The sequence below is a fragment of the Takifugu flavidus genome, chromosome 13 (assembly GCF_003711565.1).
Source record: "Takifugu flavidus isolate HTHZ2018 chromosome 13, ASM371156v2, whole genome shotgun sequence".
Taxonomy (NCBI): domain Eukaryota; kingdom Metazoa; phylum Chordata; class Actinopteri; order Tetraodontiformes; family Tetraodontidae; genus Takifugu; species Takifugu flavidus.
In genome coordinates this window covers 6549441-6568101 of record NC_079532.1, presented here as the reverse complement: position 1 = coordinate 6568101, position 18661 = coordinate 6549441, and the positions used below count along the sequence as shown (strand labels likewise).

Sequence of the window (18661 nt, the reverse complement as noted above, 5' to 3'; positions counted from 1 at the left end):
CATTACAAAACAGCGTTCCCTTAATTTTACACTAGTTTGGTCCAATTTGCAGCAATTGTTTTTAACTCAAAAGAACAGACTCTTTATTAAAGAAGCGTTGGGTTTTACTGTTTACATTTAAATTATATGTGCTTAAAAGCCACACGGCGACACTGAAGGCATTACAGTACTTTTATGTGTTCTTATCTGACTTTACAAGATTAGACCTAAATCCATGTATCAGGCTCACAAGCATAAGCAGGACTGAATACTAAACTAGGTCCAGAGCTAAAGTCTAACCAGTGAAGCTGGCCAGTATCAGCTTTCGCCAGCTCAGGAGTCTTTGTAGTAGTTGTTGAAGTTGATGCGCAGGAGAAAATCCTCCAGATGAGGCTGGTAACCTCTGTTCACCAGTTTGGTCACCACTGCAAGGGGGAAAAAAAAAACATTTAGAAACATGAAAAACAGTTTCTTTACCCAGAATTTAAATGGATGCAAAAAACCTCCAACTGACCTACTTTGAAACAATATTATGAACTGACCTTTGAACAGGAAGTGAGAGTAGTACTTGAAGGTGTTGTATGACTGCTGCATTGCTACGAAGCTGGGGTGCACTGCCTCCCCCTGCTGGCTGTCCCAGGGCTGTGCAATCAGCTGGGCCCGAAACTTGAGGATGAGACTGAAGATGCTGTGGATGATGTTCATGACCGGAGCCGCTTTCTCTGTTAACAGACTCCTGCAGTGGCCGGGCAGGGCAGGAAGGTAAAAAATAAATAAATTAATAAAAAGACAAGGAACCTCCAACTCATCGCAGGGCGTGAAATTACACGGACGAGCGCGATGCGGACAACCTTTCCTAATGAGGTTAAATCATTCATCTGAGTTTTAAACTTTGCCTCAGAGCCAGATGGAATTTTAATTAACTGCCAGAAGAAGGTTGTACTAATTGTACATGAAACTATGGGATGGCGGGGTGGCAGTAGCTCAGGCTGGGCTGAGGAGCAGAGGATTCCCAGTTCAAGACCCAGCATGGGCAAAAACACAGGTGTTGTGGTAGAGCAGAGCAATGCCTAGGTACCCTGGAGCAAGGCACCAAACACCCTGGGCTCCACAATGAGCTGGCGACACATCCAGGGGTGCACCCTGCCCTCACCCACATGCAACCAGGATTGCCCCAGTGCCCCCCGTGATGATAAAGCAGTCAAGAAAACAGGTACAGCATGTTCCCTGTTCACCTGTCAGTTCCTTCACAGCTTTCTTATAGTTGAACAAGCATTGTGACAGGCCTAAATTTAGATGCACAAATAGGTGGTTAAATTTAAAATATCCTTACAACAGTCCCCTAATCATTTTAAGATTCTAAAACTGATGTCACACAAACACACAATTATGTGGTTAAATCTTCTGTAAAAAATTGAATTAATGAGCTGCATGTAAGTAATCACACATGAGTTTTCATCCCAACCTGGATGAATTATCCTGATAATCGCTTTAACTAAAAATCATTACGGTTCACACCAACAGTGGACCCGAGTCTGGAGGACTCGATCTGCCTGTGTTACTGCATAAACATGCACAGATAAACAACTGAGCGGGAACATCCAACTGAAATCATATTCAAAGTGATAAAAATTGTGGCTTTTTATAGGCGGACGCAAATGCAACAGAACGCGCGGGTGCAGTTCCAGTTCCCACCTGAAGATGGCTCTGTTGAGGTAGTCTGCGTGAGTGCGGTGGATGGCGTCCAGGTCGCTGGCGGTCGCGAGCTTGGCTGTGAACTCGATCCAGGACACTTGCAGGATCTGGTTGGCGATGTATCCCTGGATCACCTTGACAAAGTGCTGCATCTCATGCCTGTAAAGCTGCAGCTGCCGAAACTGCACCGAGCGTCCGGCGCCTTTAACCAGCGCTGGGGGGGGAACAGATGCGATTGGTCGGCTTTTCAACAAAAACTACGGATACATTTCCTTTCACAAGTGAAACTCCTTATCATGGTTGCACTAAAACATTCTGGGCTATTACTCTTTGTCAGTTTGTGTGACACAAACTTGACATTTATTTTTTTCCTACTATCCATTTCTGAAGTCTGATCAATACCCACCAATGCAGCCTGACAAAGATCCCGCTGGCGCGAGATGCGCTTTGCATAAATAAAACATAAAGGAACAGCAGCATCCCTCACACTGAATATTTTATAAAGAGTGAAGCACAACAGGAGTCTTATCTCGTCACCCTCCCAGGTACAACGTAGGCCGAGCTGGGCCCCGATCAAAAGCTCCCACCCTCTCACCTGTTCGCTTGAGGTGGAACCAGACCTCACGGAGGCTCCACACCATGTGCTTGAGCTGCAGCAGGAACGAGAACAGACGGTTGTACTTGTTCGTGCAGCTGTCGGTGATGATGATGTTCAGTGGCCAGTCCACCTGGGAAGAGTTGGGAGGGGGTGTAAAAAGATGTGAGTGTGAAAGAAAGCAGCGAAACACGGAGCTGGAGTTGGAAAGGGGAAAAAAACAGGTGTGAGAAAGAGAGATGTGCAAGTTGAGATGCTGATAAAGGAGGTGAGAGGGTTGTGATGGGAAGACAAATGGTGAGAGATGAAAAAAAGGGGAAAGACAGCAGAACTGGGGGGGGGGGGGTCTTTGGAAGCAGGCCTTGGTCGCGGTAAATGTCAACCAACATCCAATCAGTGCGTGAGTGCCAACCATTTACAGGTATGCTGGTTTGCCACACGCTGCTGCCAGTAATACCACCCTGTCACATTTAAGCTGCCTCTGAGCACGTGCACGCAGCCTGTTACGCCACCTCACCTTGTAGCGCAGCTCCAGACAGTTGAGTGAATCAGGCGCGTGTGGGTGGAAGGTCTCAGGGAGGAAGCGCAGGGCGAAGGTGAAGTTGCTAGCCAAGTGGGTGTCCCCGTGTAAACTGTACTGCAGGGCTTTGTGGAGGATGGAGTTCAGCACCAAGGGGGTCAGCAGCTCCCCAGGAGTCTGGCCGCTGGCCAGCTGGGAGGAGGGAACATTGATGTTAATACAGAAAAGCTCAGACGTGGACCCCTGCCGTTCATTTCCATATGCTGCCTTAAACATGACGCGTAGCCGATTGCGACGATTAGTACGCTTTCCAGTTGAACATATTCTAATCAGTGAATTTGGCTGGTGGAGTTTGGCTGGGACGAAAAAAAAAAAAACCTTCTGTCTCATGAGCCGCGAGGGACACGTGTGCGTATGGAACCTCTCCGATAACTGTTGGAAGCAGGCGGCGAAACGAGACTTTTAGACAGTAATAAGTATCTTTTTGATTATACCAATTTCAAAACGACAAGAGCGGCTCGTGTTTGATGATTCCCACTACCCCGCAGCCCTAATTGGTTTTATATAACATCAGATCAAATTATGCCTCGTGGTTTATCCGCTACATCTGTGGCCCTCGCTGCACTCAAACGTAGTTTCTGGACCGGTGTCAGGCCGCAAAGCTGTAAAAATGTAACTTCAGTGCAGTGCTAACTATGAGACATGGGAGTTGACTGGCTGCTGAGCAGAGCGCAGTTGTTTTCACTGCTCCCTGAGTCATAATAAATATGTATAACGTAGATTTAGCCCTCGCTGTCAGGTTTAGTCATCTTCTTCACTAAATCTGAAGCAGGTTGCACAGGCAGGCCGCTACCACGTGAGCCTTCACAATTCCACACTAACAGAATATAAGTGGTGGGCACTTGTGTGAACAGCTATTTTTCATTTTTTCTCTGTCATGCTTTTGCTTTCTATTGTTTTGAAGTACTTTTTTATTTGTTTGCCGACCTTCAACGTCCTGAAGGGTGCCTTCAATAAAACGCACTATTCCGATTATTTTTTCGCCCACAAAATGGGGAAATGTTCGACCGAATCGTCTCTTCCTTAAACAACAACAGCAGAACCTCTGAAGGCGACAGTATATTCTGTTTAAATGTTTTGGAGCTCACAAAAGGGCTTATACATTTAAAATTAATCTGCATCGTCCTGCTGATGTTCATCAGAAGCTTAAGGGCAGCGATGTGCAAGTTAACCAGAACGACGCTGGAAAAGTTTTTAAAGGGTATTTAAGAGCATATATTCTTAAATGAAAGAACCAAATGGAGGAATTGTACAAAACTTCACACTTCTCACCTTTTCAAACAGCAGATCGCTGAGGGACTGCGCAAACTCGCCGTCCTCCATCAGCAGGAAGTGGCGCAGAGCTTCAAAATGTCTTTCCACCCTCAAATCCACGAAGAAGTAGTCCACCACTGCCTTGTTCACCAAAGACACACTGGAGACACAAAAGAGACACAAATAGATTCAGGGCGGCAGCGTTGCTTACTTGCATCTGTGACCCAGGTCGTAAACATGTGACCTCGTCATAAAGGTTGGGAGGGTTCACTTTGAGTCCCTCGGCCCATTTTAAGCTACTCCGGTTTAATTGACATTCACACGACACTGGGATTTAGGCTTCTGTTGGAGGAGATAAAACAGTCTGAAAATCTCTGGCGAACCTCACTTCGCAGTCTGCACAGGGCAAAAAAATCCATTAATATCAGTTTAAAGCTAAAATCCTCACTCTAAACACACTAGCAACCCCCATCACCATGTGCAGAAAAAGATGAAAAATCCATTTTCGCCAGACACAAAAGATAAACTGCGAAGAAAACATTTAAGGTGAAGACCGACTGGAAGTGTGATGGAAGTTAAAATGCCAGAAAAGGATCTTTTCGAAGGGAAGTTTTATGATTTTAATGTCAGCTGAGGTCTAACAAAACACAAATCAACTCTCCCCTCCTTTCTCGATGGCCGACACTCACTGTGTGATGAGCGGGGCGGTGACAGAGTGTTTTATCAGAACCGGCAGGGAAACCATCTCGCTGAGTTGGACAGCAGTGGTGTCGGTGGCTCGCCGGAGCGTCGGGTCCATTGGGAGGCCCCAGGGCGCCCGGGTAACCCGCTTCAGGAGCTGACACTCAGGGGACGAAGCTGCGGGAGAGGCAGGAGGAAAGGTTGATGCCGATCAAATGATCGCTCAGGGGAGCAGCTAAACCCGACTCGTTTTCATAGAGGTCAATTAGGAGCATCTGTCGGGGTGTAAAGAGGATCCGAAGCAGGAATTCCTCACATACGTGCGAACCCAGCAGCAGAGAAATTGCACCTCACGCTCCAGAGTCTGCATGGAAAGCAGAATTCTGAATTTCTTGAAGCGTGACATGAATGTTCAACCGGTCATACGTGTTTTCTTCATGTAATCAGATCATCCTCCAGACTAAATCTGAATAACAGCTATCAAGGTCTCTCGCAAAAACTGGTGACGTTTTCGCCTCCACGTTGACATTAAAGTTATTCCGGTTATTTTGGCTACGCTGAATGCAACACCCCTTAAATTGGAGTTCTCATTTTGATCGGCAGAGTGGAAAACTGTATTCAGTTGAGCAGATACAGATTGATTTCTTGCAAACTCTGAAAGCTGGCGTGAATAATGAGAGCATGGCTGAACAACACACACGGTAAGAATACAAGATACGACTCTAGTGAGCCATGATGCATCGCACCTGAACGCAAACCAGAATTAATACCCTCGTGAAATGTCACTGCTTTTAATGCAGCCCCCACGCCTGCTGATGGTAGTAAATATTTAATAGAGTCTGCAAATAATTCACCGCCAAACATGTTTAATTTACATGGACTAAGCTTCGATGCAATGTGGAGGGCTTTTTATTTACATGAAACTTGTTTCAGCCTATTTAGTGAAGTGAAATGATTTCTGAAAACAGATGAAGTCTGCAGTTGAAGTCCTTGACTGTCCAGGGTGATCTGTCACATTAGGACGTTTGAAACTTGTGTGTCTGACTGACAACATTCATTTTATGCAAATTAAACCTGAATTACTTTCTCACTTTGCAATTGTAAACCTCTTTTTTTCCTCCTTTTGTGGCTGCCGGTGCATCAAGGCTAAAGAGTGACTGCACTCCGTCGCCGCTCCTCTTGAACTGTGGTGGAATTCTAGCGAGCATTAGGTTGTGATATTCACTTCCTCGGCACTAACCCATAATGTCGTAGCAGTCTTCGTAATGTTCCACCTCGTAATGTGCAGACAAAGCCAGTAGGTACTCCTGCTCAGAGTTGTCTCTGGAAGACAAAGCGCAGCCTGCTGCTCCCAACCCCTCCGTCTCCAGCAGCCGCTCGCGAGGGCCACCTGACTGGGAGCCTAAAGTGGGAGCAAGACAGCTGCATTAACATGCATAGTGCATAAAGTCTACATCAATTTTACTGGAAATTCTAACGGGAGCTAAACTGATTATAGTCTAATATCACCTGGAAATGGAAACGGCATCACCACTCTTTAAAAAGGTCATAATAAACCGTCTTGATCTCGGTAAGTGCGCCTCAGGCTTAAAAACGCTAAGTGTGCATCACTTATTCAGTATTTGTTACCGTCTCTGTTGTCTTCCATCTGCTGCTGATCCTCGCTGCTTTTTCCTTTAACCACGCACCCAACTCCCAGCGAAGAGTCTGATGAGTGGCCGTAGGCGCTGCCCGGCAGCGTGGAGGCTTGTGGCCCCTCTCCCGAAACCACACAACCCGACCCGAGAGTGGAATCAGAGGAATGTCCATAGCTGCTCCCGGGTAGCGGTGATGGAAGTGGTTCAGGTTTGGACACCACGCATCCACCAGCCAGATCGGAGTCTGAGGAGTGACCATAGGCGCTGCCAGGGAGAGGACGACGCTGGAGGTCATGTTCAGAGACGATACATCCGGCTCCCAATGCCGAGTCAGAGGAGTGACCGTAAGAGCCTCCGGGGAGCGGAGACAAGGTGGTTTCAGGTCCAGACACCACACAGCCGGTCTGGAGGGTGCAGTCTGATGCGTGTCCGTATCTGCTCCAACGGGGTCTTTCTTCAGGTGCGTTGGACACAAATTCTCCTACTTTGATATTTGCATCCGAGGAGTGGCCAAAGACGCTGGGAGAAGGGAGAGGAGCATCGACATCCGAGACGTTTTCCCCCACTCTGATGTGTGAATCGGAGCTGTGGCCATAAATGCTGGGAGAAGGGAGCAGGGCGACCACATCCGACACGTTTTCCCCCACTCTGATATGTGAATCGGAGCTGTGGCCATAAATGCTGTGAGAAGGGAGCAGGGCGTCCACATCCGACACGTTTTCCCCCACTCTGATATGTGAATCGGAGCTGTGGCCATAAATGCTGGGAGAAGGAGCAGGGCGACCACATCTGACACGTTTTCCCCCACTCTGATATGTGAATCGGAGCTGTGGCCATAAATGCTGGGAGAAGGGAGCAGGGCGTCCACATCCGACATGTTTTCCCCCACTCTGATATGTGAATCGGAGCTGTGGCCATAAATGCTGGCAGAAGGCAGCGAGGCGACCACATCCGACATGTTTTCCCCCACTCTGATGTGTGCGTCCGAGGCGTGACCGCGGACACTCGGTTCAAGCGGATGAGCCACAACCTCCGGAACATTTTCCCCGACTTTAATATGACCATCAACATGACCACTGGGCAACGGGGACGGGAGTGGAGTCGTTGGGTCTGACCCCAATTGCACGAGAGCATCAGAGAACTGTTTATGGACCACAGGACAAGACTGTGGAGCAACAAGTGGACTAAATGGAGCGCTGAAGTCGTAGTCTGTGTCCCGTCCTCCGAGACGCATGTCGGGCAGGTCAGAGCTGACCTCCTGTGCGTCACAGTTGTTCTGTCCGTCCTCAGCGATCAGGACGGACGCCAGTGTCGAGGGATTCTCAGCGGGTTGCGACACAGAATCTAATTTTATACTCTCCACTGGCTGCTGTTCAGGCACATCCTGAGATTCCTGTTAAAAGAAAACACCGATGAGACGATGCACACCGTCTAAACCGATGATTACTTGAGAAGAAAGGGAGTGGAGGGAAGAAGAAAAAAAATCGATGTTTTCACACCATGTTTGGCAGTGATACAGTCTGTAGTGCTGATGGAACAGATGGCATTATCTCCATAGGAAGTCTTTCCTGGCCTGAAGGGTTTTTCTCAAGCATTTCCTGCATGAGAAGCAAGAGAGATGTAATTTGGCTCGCTTATAAACTATATAATTCATTTTCTTTCACTGCTGTTATGACAAACTTGTATCTGCAGCCCGTCACGTTTAAAGAAGCGAGCTCGAGCTTCATCAAGTCTCAGCCGCTGCACACGCCACATGGCCCGTCTCTCCCTGCGAGCCGCTTCCTCCGTCAGGCGGCTGTACTGCGCAATGAGCTCCTTCCTACAATTTGAAAAAACAAAGGACTGAGCAGAGATTAATACGGAATAATTTGCAGGAAATGCATGTCTAATCAAAAAAAAAGATTTAATGAACAATTATAACAAACAATAACCAATCAGTTTATCCTTGTTGCATCAGTGAATTACTGTTGTTTCCAGCTCAAGTATGTTATAATCCCAGATTTCTACAGAAAATCTGTTTGATTGAGGGAAAATTTGAATGATTGAATTTGAATTTCTTTCAATCAATAAACCGTCACAGTGCTCACGCTATGCTACCATTAGCAATCATTAGAACAGCACAGATCCCCTAAAACCTCCCATCAGACACACGTGCGCTTGCACCAAGTCATCAATGTCCTCTGAATCAAAGACAACCATCCCAGTCGGACCTGGCTCTCTCTTCCAGCTGCTCCTCCATAGCTTGCAGTCTCTTCTCTCGGTCTCTCACTTCTCTGGCAAAGCCAAATTCGTCGTGGTCGTCCTGCTTCTTCTTGGCGGCGCTACGCCACTGGCACAGAAGCACACCATGTTGCAATTTAGTTTACACTAATTAATCTTGCTCACATTTTTCCTGTTTGATAAATGCAATGACAAAATGTCTAAAGGCAATATGTTAATAATGGCTAAGTAAGAGGCACAACTTAGAATGTTAAAGCCCATTAATTTTAAACAGATCAAAGTCAACAACTGTCACATGACTCATCCTGGTGGATTTGCAAGGCTTATGTAATATTCTGATTCAGCTCAAGTAAGAACTTTAATCCACAATCTTTTCTTCTCTTACACAGAAGTCATCCAGTTTTTAAATCCCTGTTCAAAGGGACAAAAAAAGTAATTATTTTAACAAGTCATGCGCCACAGAAACAAACATAATGACTTGTTCTACCTCTTGTTGATGTTCAAGCTGCTGTTTCATCTCCTCGAAAAGCTCCCTTTTCCTGGCCTGCTCAGCCAGACGCTGTGACACCTGCCGCCCTGCGGGAATGAAGAACAGTTGGCTGCTAACTGTCCTGCGCAGACGCACGCGGCTTCCGACAAACAAGCCTAAATGCACACATCTGCATATCCTGAAGTAGTTCAGGAGTTAAATGATGCGAGCGGTGATTAGATTTCACAGTACAGATAAATGAATGAAAGAAGCTCTTCCAGTCAAGAGCCAACAGGTGAGCACTGATAACACACTGAGGGGAACCATTTTCTTAATGTAGCCCCGGAAGCATGGCGATGAGCGAATACATCCAGAGTTCTGCAAAAACAAAAATCACACTCACCACGGATCGTCTCCAGGGTTTTGGCTGCCGACTCCCTGACCTGATTGATCAGTTCCTGGCGTGCCTGCTCTGCTCGCTGCGCCTTACAACAGACAGAAAATAAATCTTTATCAACAAAGATCCATCTGTGCGGCCTATAGATCACCACGTGTCATGCGGCTCAGCTAAAGCATGGCCAGCGGCGGGGACAATATAACACAAACAAACCAGGTTGTTAAATCAGGCAGCGTGTGACTCGCTGTAAAGGAGACCGACACACCACAGATTATGTTCTATTAAAAAAACCAAACATTACATAAAGACGCCTCCATTTTTAGACCCAATTTTTAAAAATCCCTTAAAATCAGCCCGCAAAGACCTTTTTACCTTATGTTGACTATTAACATTCACTGTATATAAGACAAAAAGCTCAGACTTGTTCTTAAAAATATGACCTAAATACATCCTATTGCAGGTGAGGACAATGGAAATGTCTCAGTACTTGCTTCTCCCTGCTGGTGGCGCTGTGCTTAGCAATCCTCTCGAGGCGTCCTCGGTACACGGCACACTCCTTCTCGATCTCCTCGACCTCCTGCAGGGAGAAGGTGACGCCGATGCGCGGCGCCGGCAGCTCCGACGAGCAAATGTAATGCTGCGGGTGTAAATATAGGTGTCTTTCAACGTTAGAATCGATCCAGAACAGCAAGTAACAATAACAGTAACAAAGAGACCGCAGCAGCAGAAGAAATTAGACCAGAGAGGAATAGTTACCAGTTGCCAATTAGCTCGGCGCAGGAGGCCCGAGCGTCAGGTCAGTGAGGTCAAGTCATTATATCAGGTACAGAATAAATCAAGAGGAACGTCGCAGACGGGCAAGAAGTTTGACATGATTACATCAAACGCAATTGGCTGCAATTTACTGGCGTTTTCCTACTGATTTGCAGCCATTGTTCTAGAGGAGGAGTAAATTAACGCACGTGGGAAACACTCAGGTCGTTTTAAAAGGCATTTTACGGGTAGAACTGCTGGTAATAACTTGAACTGAAAGCTTACTCTTACATAAAGCCGAATAAAATGAGGAGCACTTCTGCTGATTAGCGCAATTACTTGGCCATTACACTGGAATTACAGTGCACGGACAGCAGACTGCAGAGCGCTCATCTACCATCAAACACCAAGACATACTTTCTTTCTTTTCCCCCTACTTAAGAAATTATTAGATGCCGTTAATGCTCACTTTATAAGAAAACCTTTAAATGTATTTTCAGCCATTTTAACCTTTGATTTCCACCCTAAAAAGCAAATGGATTCTTTTATTAAATAGGGATAATTCGTTTGAATATTTATATTCGAAGAAAATTAATACACATTACAAAATGCAAATAGCTTCATCCAGCAAGCTTCTTGTCATTTTAAATCTGCTTGTATTGTCTGTATCCATTTAGATTTACTTCATTCCAAGTGGAAAATATACATTGGTGTGTTGATGTTTCTGCTCCTCTGGGGTGATTACTATTGATTATTTATTTCAGGTGGAATTAAAGATGGTGCCAATCTGTGCATCTCATCTGTGCGAGCGTGGCTGATAAAAAAAAAAAAGAGTAAAATAAAATGCCTCCAGGAGGTAAAACTTACCTGTGGGCAGCAGATCTTCAGCAGGTTAATGTTCTTCCCGCAGACGTACACGTCGTTGGCGAAGTGTCTCAGGAAGATGGGCACGCAGTCCTCCACGTCCTTTGAAATCAGAGTGTATCCTTGGACCCAGAAGTGTTTGTCTGCAGACACACACACACACACACACACACACACGGTTCCATAATCCAAACCGAGCCGCTTTAAAAGCCATTTAATGTTCCTACCAGCGCTACAACACATTCACACCTTGAAGTATAGTGGGTGAGTATTTGTCAGGCAGAAGGCTTGGTCTCAAAACTTTCCCTTATTTGTATGACTTACTGGGCATGGAAAAACTCTGACCGCTTGAATTAACACTCGGAATTTGTTTGGCGCTTAGCTCGGTGATCCTGAGCGAGAGGCATAAGCGAACATGAATGCTGCGAGCTTCCGCAGCCCTTTACAGAAAGCTTGCCAAGAAAGCTCAGCCGTTGATTGCTTCCCTAGCCGACAGACTTCGAGGAGAACAATGACATCCCCGCGTCCTCCAAAACACACGCACAAAAAAAAGCCGAAGTCGGAAGTGCAGCTGTTCGCTGCAGGAGTTGATGAGGTGTAGCAGATGAGCACATTTATTTCTGACTGAGACAATGCAGAGGTGACGCCCTGACCTTGAATGGCGCCGCGCGCCATATTTATAAATGTTTAATGATCACGCAAAATATAGCCGCACTGCCAACAAAATGAAGTAGCAACAGTTTGTTCTTGTGGGGGGGAACTGATTCCATCTATCACTCATTATTGATTTATTAACTGCTGGTGTCGCAAAGAGCAATTATGATGATTGATGATTCGGCCGCTTTCTTTAGAATTGTTTTAGAAAATAATGACCATTTCCAAAAGGCTTTTCCATGTTTCTGCTAATTAGTTTCTTAATTCAATAGATTAATGGTAAATAACAGTTCTGTAATCTTAAAAGCAACTGTTCTATTAACTGTTTAATGACACAGTTCTGTCATTTTAGCGAGAGCTGCCGAGTTAATCTGTAACTATATAATGCAACAGTGAATGAAATAAATAAGTACATTTATGGGCCTGTAAATGTGAAAATTCCCTTTTGATTACAGGAAAAGTAATTTGGGTGTGACAGAGCTTTTCTGAGTTTAGATTTGTTAAACTTTTATTAGCCATACACTCCTACATTCAGTTAATAACATAAAGGGATTTAAATGTTCTAATTTGGAAAGGTTTGGTCTTTGTAGCTGGATAAAATGTTTTATTAATGCCGTTTTATTATGTTTGGTCACCAAATGATTATTAATTATTCACTGCAACAACAATGTTTTCCAGAGTTCAGTTGTGACTCCGGCTGTAATAAAATAATTTAATAGTTAGAATTACACAGCTTCACAGCTTTTGCAGTGCACAGACAGCCCTATTAATGTCATCTCGGTGGACAATCTACCGTCACAATCGGCCCTCCCAACTTCAACATGGGGGTCTTGGAGAGCAAGAGCCCCAAAGGGCAATTAAATGAGAAAAAAGAGGAAAATCGAATTCATTTCTGTCCTCCAGAAGATGTTTCTCTGACTAACTGTGCAGAGGTGGCTCCATTCTCTACAGATGGGAGATATTGTCCCGCACTTATCATCATCCAACAGCTGTGTGACACACAGCAAGTGACTCTTCTCACCTCTGAAGCCGAGATACTCCTCATTGACCTGGATCATGAACTCTCCGTAAACATCTCGAAACACGCCACTGTACACCCAGTCAGACATAAACCTGAGTTAAGAAAGAAGAAGCAAACACACTCAGCCCCTGCAGGAGAAAAAGGGCAGTTATAGGAACATTTTCAGCAGTGACTGACCGTGTGTAAGGTTCACAGCTGGTCTTCAGCAACGACAGCAGGACTGGGTAATTCTCATTGCTGCAATTATTCTGCGCTTCATTGTACAGGTAGGACAGCAGTTTTACACCCTGAGGAAAAGCACACGCCGCTTAACTGACGCCCCATCTGACAGAAAGAGGGCCGAGGCGTTACCGTTCACCCATAAATGGACGCTCACCACGGGGAAGGCGGCGTGACCTGCACCCACGGGCCCGTCGACACAGCACAGTTCTGACAGGTACCTTTGATTAAAAGACAGCGGCCGGTTTGGTGATGTTCGAGTCAGGACAAAGCTCGGGATCAGGTGGGAAGTTCACCTCACCTCAGCTGGCGGCCCACTTTGCGGAAGAGGAAGCCGATGGTCAGCAGACTGAGCGTGGGGGGGGTGCTCAGAACACAGGCCCTGTAGTAATGCAGGTACTTCCGAAGCCCTCCTGTAAAAGCCTTGGAGTAACATGCAGAACGTTAATTTGACCCGATCTAAGCATCCTAAGGTCAGCTCAGTTCCTCCAACATGTAAATCCTAAAGATGTTAACATCAAGAACAATGCAGACTTTAATTATTGTCCAAAACATGTCATTAAAGAGACAGAGGCCCAGAGAGATCTACTCCACCAAGCCCAGAATGGGAAATCGTAGTAGAACGCTTATCACTAATAAGGTTGTGCCAATTACATCAGGTTTCATCATAATGTTTAAACTGATAACTGAAAAAGAGAAGGAGCTTAAGAGGCGTAATTGCTTGTCCGCACGACAAAAATGCTTTTCTAAATCGTTTAAGATTTCCAGATTTTCATCCGTGAAGAGATTCAGCTACGAAATAATGAAGAAATGTGAAAGAGGAACTACTGTGAGGAAACAATACACTGGAGAGACAAAGAGGATCAGCAAGACAGGGAGGGAAATGTAAAGAAAGAGACGAACAAATATTTGAATAAGACAAACGTCAGGAGTGAAGAAAAAGATTCAGATTCAGAGAAGCTGGGACGGCAAAACAGACGCAGAGGAATCTGTTGCACCTCCAGTTTGACCGTATGTTTTTGTACTTTTGTGTTTTCGGCTTATTTTATGTTGTTCTGCAACAGCCAGCAAAGCTCTCTCCCCACCCGTTGGAAAAACCTTACCCATTATGTTACCCATTTGCCCATTACAAGGTAATTGTTGTTTCTGGGGAAAGAAGTATTGTTAGCTAAATTTAACTGATGACAAAAGACACGAGGGGGTGCGATGCGGAGCCTTGCCGGCTGTTATGACGATAATTGCAGCGCGTACCTGGAAAACTAAGCCTTTTTTGTCGGTGCTCTGCAGAGAAAAGTGGCTGAGCCTCAAATAGTGCGTGCCGTACTGCGCCAGCTCCACCAGAAGACGAGACATGCTTTCCGGTGAGGCGCCCGACACGCACACGCCGGGCCTGACGTCGAACTGGACGCTCTGGGAAAGGGATGACATATTTACCAAAGGTGGAGAAAACACAATAAACAAGTGAGACACAGATACATCCAATAAAACAACCCCGCAGCCAGGACCGAGTCTATAAAGCTGATGATATTACAGTCTGGCCGAGGCTGCCGGGGAGTCGCCTCTGTAGTGGTTTCTGAAAGTTTGTGGCGTTATTACATTAGATATTAGATATATATTATCAGGTATTGTGTTGGTCTTCCCGTGGTTGATTTATGTAGACTGGTGACAAAGTTCTGGACAGCACACGTCTGAGGGGGACAAAAATAACTCCAGCCCAACGGTCCCACACGCCACAGCAACAAAAAGGAACTCTAATGACAGCCACAAAACTTCTGCAGAAGTTCTGTGTGAAGCAGGCTTATCATATAAGGCAACATCAGATGAATAAAGACTCCATTATTTAGTTTTACCTCAAGGATAAACCTGTCATACTCACAGTAGCTGTGCCAAGACAGGAGAACACTAAGAGAGAAAACGAATTCTTTCCATTTCTCAAAAGAATATTCTAGAGATTTCAAAGAATAGAACAGCCGTGGTGGGATTTGCTGTTTTATAAATGGTTTATCTTTTGTAAAACTCACTGGAATTTAAACAAGTGTTACGCAACAGACTTTAAACAAAAATTTAGTCAATGCTTTTAGCTCCTGTTCATAGCACATTTATGCCTTTTGATCACCCCCACACAGTCGGATTTGGAGAGAAGGGCCCCCCCAGAAAAACGCATTGACGGCTTTTTAAGAGGTCGGAAATGTGTCGCCGACCTGATTGAGGGGGAAAGTGGTGGAGGCCACTCCGATTAAGACATTCAGGAGATCGGACACCAGCTGAGCCTGCGAGTCCAGGGGCAGGGGGATCAGAGGCGAAGGCGTGCTGGTGCTGACCCCCCTAATTTGCGTCTCCCATAGGTGGTAAAGATGGTCAAAGGCCTCCCTGCCTCCTTCAGTTAGATACAGAGATTCTCTTTTTCCAGGTGGACTGGGGGGAAATAAAGCAAAAGGATTTAATAATGAGGCATTAAATCTTAAATTCTACCATATGAACAAGTGGAGCTGTATACTACACTGCAACTACGGGAGGTTATACTGCTTTTAGCTCATTTGGTTTGTTTTTTTTGGTTAGGAAGCTGCAGCCTGATGATTAAAGGTGCTCCATCAACATCATTTGACAGTTGTAAAGAACTGCTTGATTGGCTGCTGCTATTAATGCCAGTAGCTTGATTAGCTAGCTCTGTCACAGTCAGCCGCTTCTGAATATATGAACCTAACAGAATCACACGCTGGAGTAGGATAAGTGTATAAACACACCCAGACACTTGAAAAGCAACAACATTCACAGACTCTAATGATGAAAATTAATGCAGCCACTGTGTATTCTTCATCCCTCAACACTATCATCATCATCATCATTTGGTGCCCCAAAATACTTTTCCCAGGTATAATTATTGTTCAGGATAAAGCACGATCTGTGGTTATTATTATAGACGTGTTTCTAAACAGCTGTCTGTTCATAGCAGTGCTACACCTGTCAAATAATTAAATTTTTTTTTTTTAAAAAAATCAAAAAAGTCAGTTTTCAACAGCTTTGAAGCTTCAGTCGTCACAATGTAAGCCGACTACAAATATTAGTGTGACGACAAAAGCTTAAGCAACATTAATATTAGATTTAAATGATTGGAATATACTTTCAAAGTAAAACAATATGCATAGGAATATATTACTATGCATATATATACCTGAAAAACTAATGAAAAATTCTAGTTATTTTAATATTTGGTGGTGAAACATTCAAAAGACTTGCTGTGACCCACCAGCCCACAGACTCCCAGCAGCGGCGCTTTCCCGGCTCAAATGTGCGAAGAGCTTCCCATATGTCAACATCTGGGAGAGGGCTTGGCTCTGACTGGGAGTCTGGAGTTAGGTTGGAAGCTGACTGGAAGCCTTCATCCTCTGACTGGTCCAAATTAGAAGGGACCTATAGAGACAACAATTAATAACAGCAACACTGGAGCCACTACAGATATGAACTATAATCATAATATAGTTGCCTACTTTGATAGCCAGCCCAGTTACATCAATATTACTGGGAACGGGAGGTAGGTCCAATCTTATATCTATATCTGAAGTGCGAGTGTGCTGCAGCGCTCCAAACAGTGAAAGCCTGGTGTCCCTCTCGAATCTTTCTTCTGCTTCCAGTTTAGTCTTCAGACCCAGCAGTCCGGTTCCTGGAGGGGCATCCATCATCCTCTGAGTTAAGTACATGCCCTCCAAAGATCCCCATTCCTGTCCACAAACTAACCCCCATGCCTGGGCTTCAAGCCTCTGCAGCTCCTCGCTCTGATAACCCCACGGTTCAGGCCGCCGCAGCACGGGCCTCTCCCGCCTCATGTAGTCCATGCTGAAAGAGGCTGGGGGAGGTGGTGCGGATCCAGCAAGATGAACCAGAAGATCCAGGACTGCATCCACCTCTTTGAAGCCCGATGATGCTCCTTCTTGCAGCCTCTCTAACTGCTCCTCCAGCCTTTCTGCTTCTTCTCTGCATCCTGCCACGCGCAGGTCGAAGCTTATCATCAGGACTTTGTTTCTTGGTGGTGTATTGGCTGTGGCAGTTGGTCTTGGGACAGAACCATTGGTGCCACTTAAAAATATTTTGGACAACAGGACCCCATAGGCACATTTCTTAAAAGCTCTGCGGAATCCTTCCCTTGAAACTCCCCCCAAAGCGCGGCGCTTCCACGAAACTCGAGACAGGCTGGAGTCACACAGAGCACCCATCAGCTCAGTGATGCTGGTGTTGTTGCTGATGGGTGTTTTGGGATTGATCAGGGTCGTGTACATGGTGAATCTTTCCTTAGCCTATGTGGGAAACAAATAACACGTCTGTCATCAAAAAAAGATAACACCATCTTACACAGTACATGTCGGGAACATCAAAATGACATATGCAGTTCAACAAATCTTTGCATTTTACGGTGACATTCTGCAAAAAGTTAACTACACGGGAAAATTCACTGCAGGAGCTAATGCAATAGCAGCTAACGTTAGCCAACCCTAAAGATAAGGCTGCGTTTAACTTTGCTACTCACACCATTATCAAAACCTCGATTGAACAGACAAATTCTCCAGAACTAAAAGTAAGTCTTACACAGCAACTTACACAGTTGGTCACAAAAATACACAGATGTCAAGTGACTTCTTCCTTTGCATGCTAACGACCCTTGCTAGCAAACGCCACCGTGTATCTGGCAGCTCCTGTTGAGCTAATCTATTTCAACCCGACAGTTACCAGTGGCAGTTCTCAGCATATGTTGCATATTTTTCCCAGTTTACTAGTTACAGATTACGAGCTACGTTGCTCGTATCTGTAGTAAACAGTTAGCAAGGCGCCTCATTCATCAACAGGATGCCGCGGGGTTACAAATTAAGCTCTGCCCACTTCTAAGCCCATTGGTCGAGACCAAGTTTGGCCTTCACTGATTGGCTGTTGAAAAAGACGACGCTGATTGGTCAGGCGTTGATGACGCTATCATGACGATGTGTTGCGTTCAAGTGACGCGAGAATGAACGCAAAAACCGCTAGAACAATAAAATTTAAGTTTAGACGTTATTAAGACCACTAAACTGCATGCTTTACACAATTTGGGCACAATAGAAAGTCCCTTTTAAGAGATTTTATTCCACAAAGTCCAAAATTTCTCCCGTTAGAAAATCGCAAACTAGTTTTAATTTTGTGAGTGTTTCAATGACATATCACAAGCATGCAATTGTGTGAGCTCTCATATTAACTCAAGACCTTTAAAAAAAATCAAAATCTTAAACCAGAATACACAAGATTAATTGGCATAATATTTTTTTTTACATGAATGAAAGAGAACATTTAAAAAATAAAATCTGTCATTCCCTGCCAAAATGGCTAGTATATATTAATTACTAATTTCTGGATTAAACACCATACATGGCGAAACAAAGTTGACAATCTCCATGTCTTGAAAGAAAACTGTGTTCTTATAAAGCAGGACTGACAGTTTTGTATTAGTTTGTGAATTACTGTAGAACTAAAGGAACAGTTAAGGTCACTTGTCAGGAAGAGACTGTATTATATTCAATATTCTCATAATCATATTCAATGCAGGGACAATATAGTTTAATTCTGTGTTCATATTATACTGGAATCATAATAGAATGAATTACAACTTGTCATAGTTTA

At 44.9% G+C, this 18661-nt stretch overlaps 1 protein-coding gene across 1 annotated transcript; it reads right to left on the bottom strand.

Annotated features, from left to right (window-relative positions):
- Positions 1–157: 157 nt before the first annotated feature.
- Positions 158–17899, bottom strand: tubgcp6 (tubulin, gamma complex associated protein 6). Its single transcript, XM_057051353.1, is given in 26 exon segments — positions 158–404; positions 522–715; positions 1675–1888; positions 2270–2402; positions 2787–2981; positions 4122–4263; positions 4793–4961; positions 6025–6186; positions 6414–7202; positions 7205–7814; positions 7921–8019; positions 8102–8240; positions 8632–8750; positions 9129–9217; positions 9514–9595; positions 9995–10144; positions 11128–11267; positions 12800–12891; positions 12977–13086; positions 13176–13239; positions 13320–13441; positions 14270–14428; positions 15220–15433; positions 16266–16429; positions 16507–17310; positions 17612–17899. Coding segments are annotated over 25 exon segments (5229 nt in total). The 5' UTR covers positions 17293–17310; positions 17612–17899; the 3' UTR covers positions 158–312.
- Between the last annotated feature and the right edge of the window lie 762 nt (positions 17900–18661).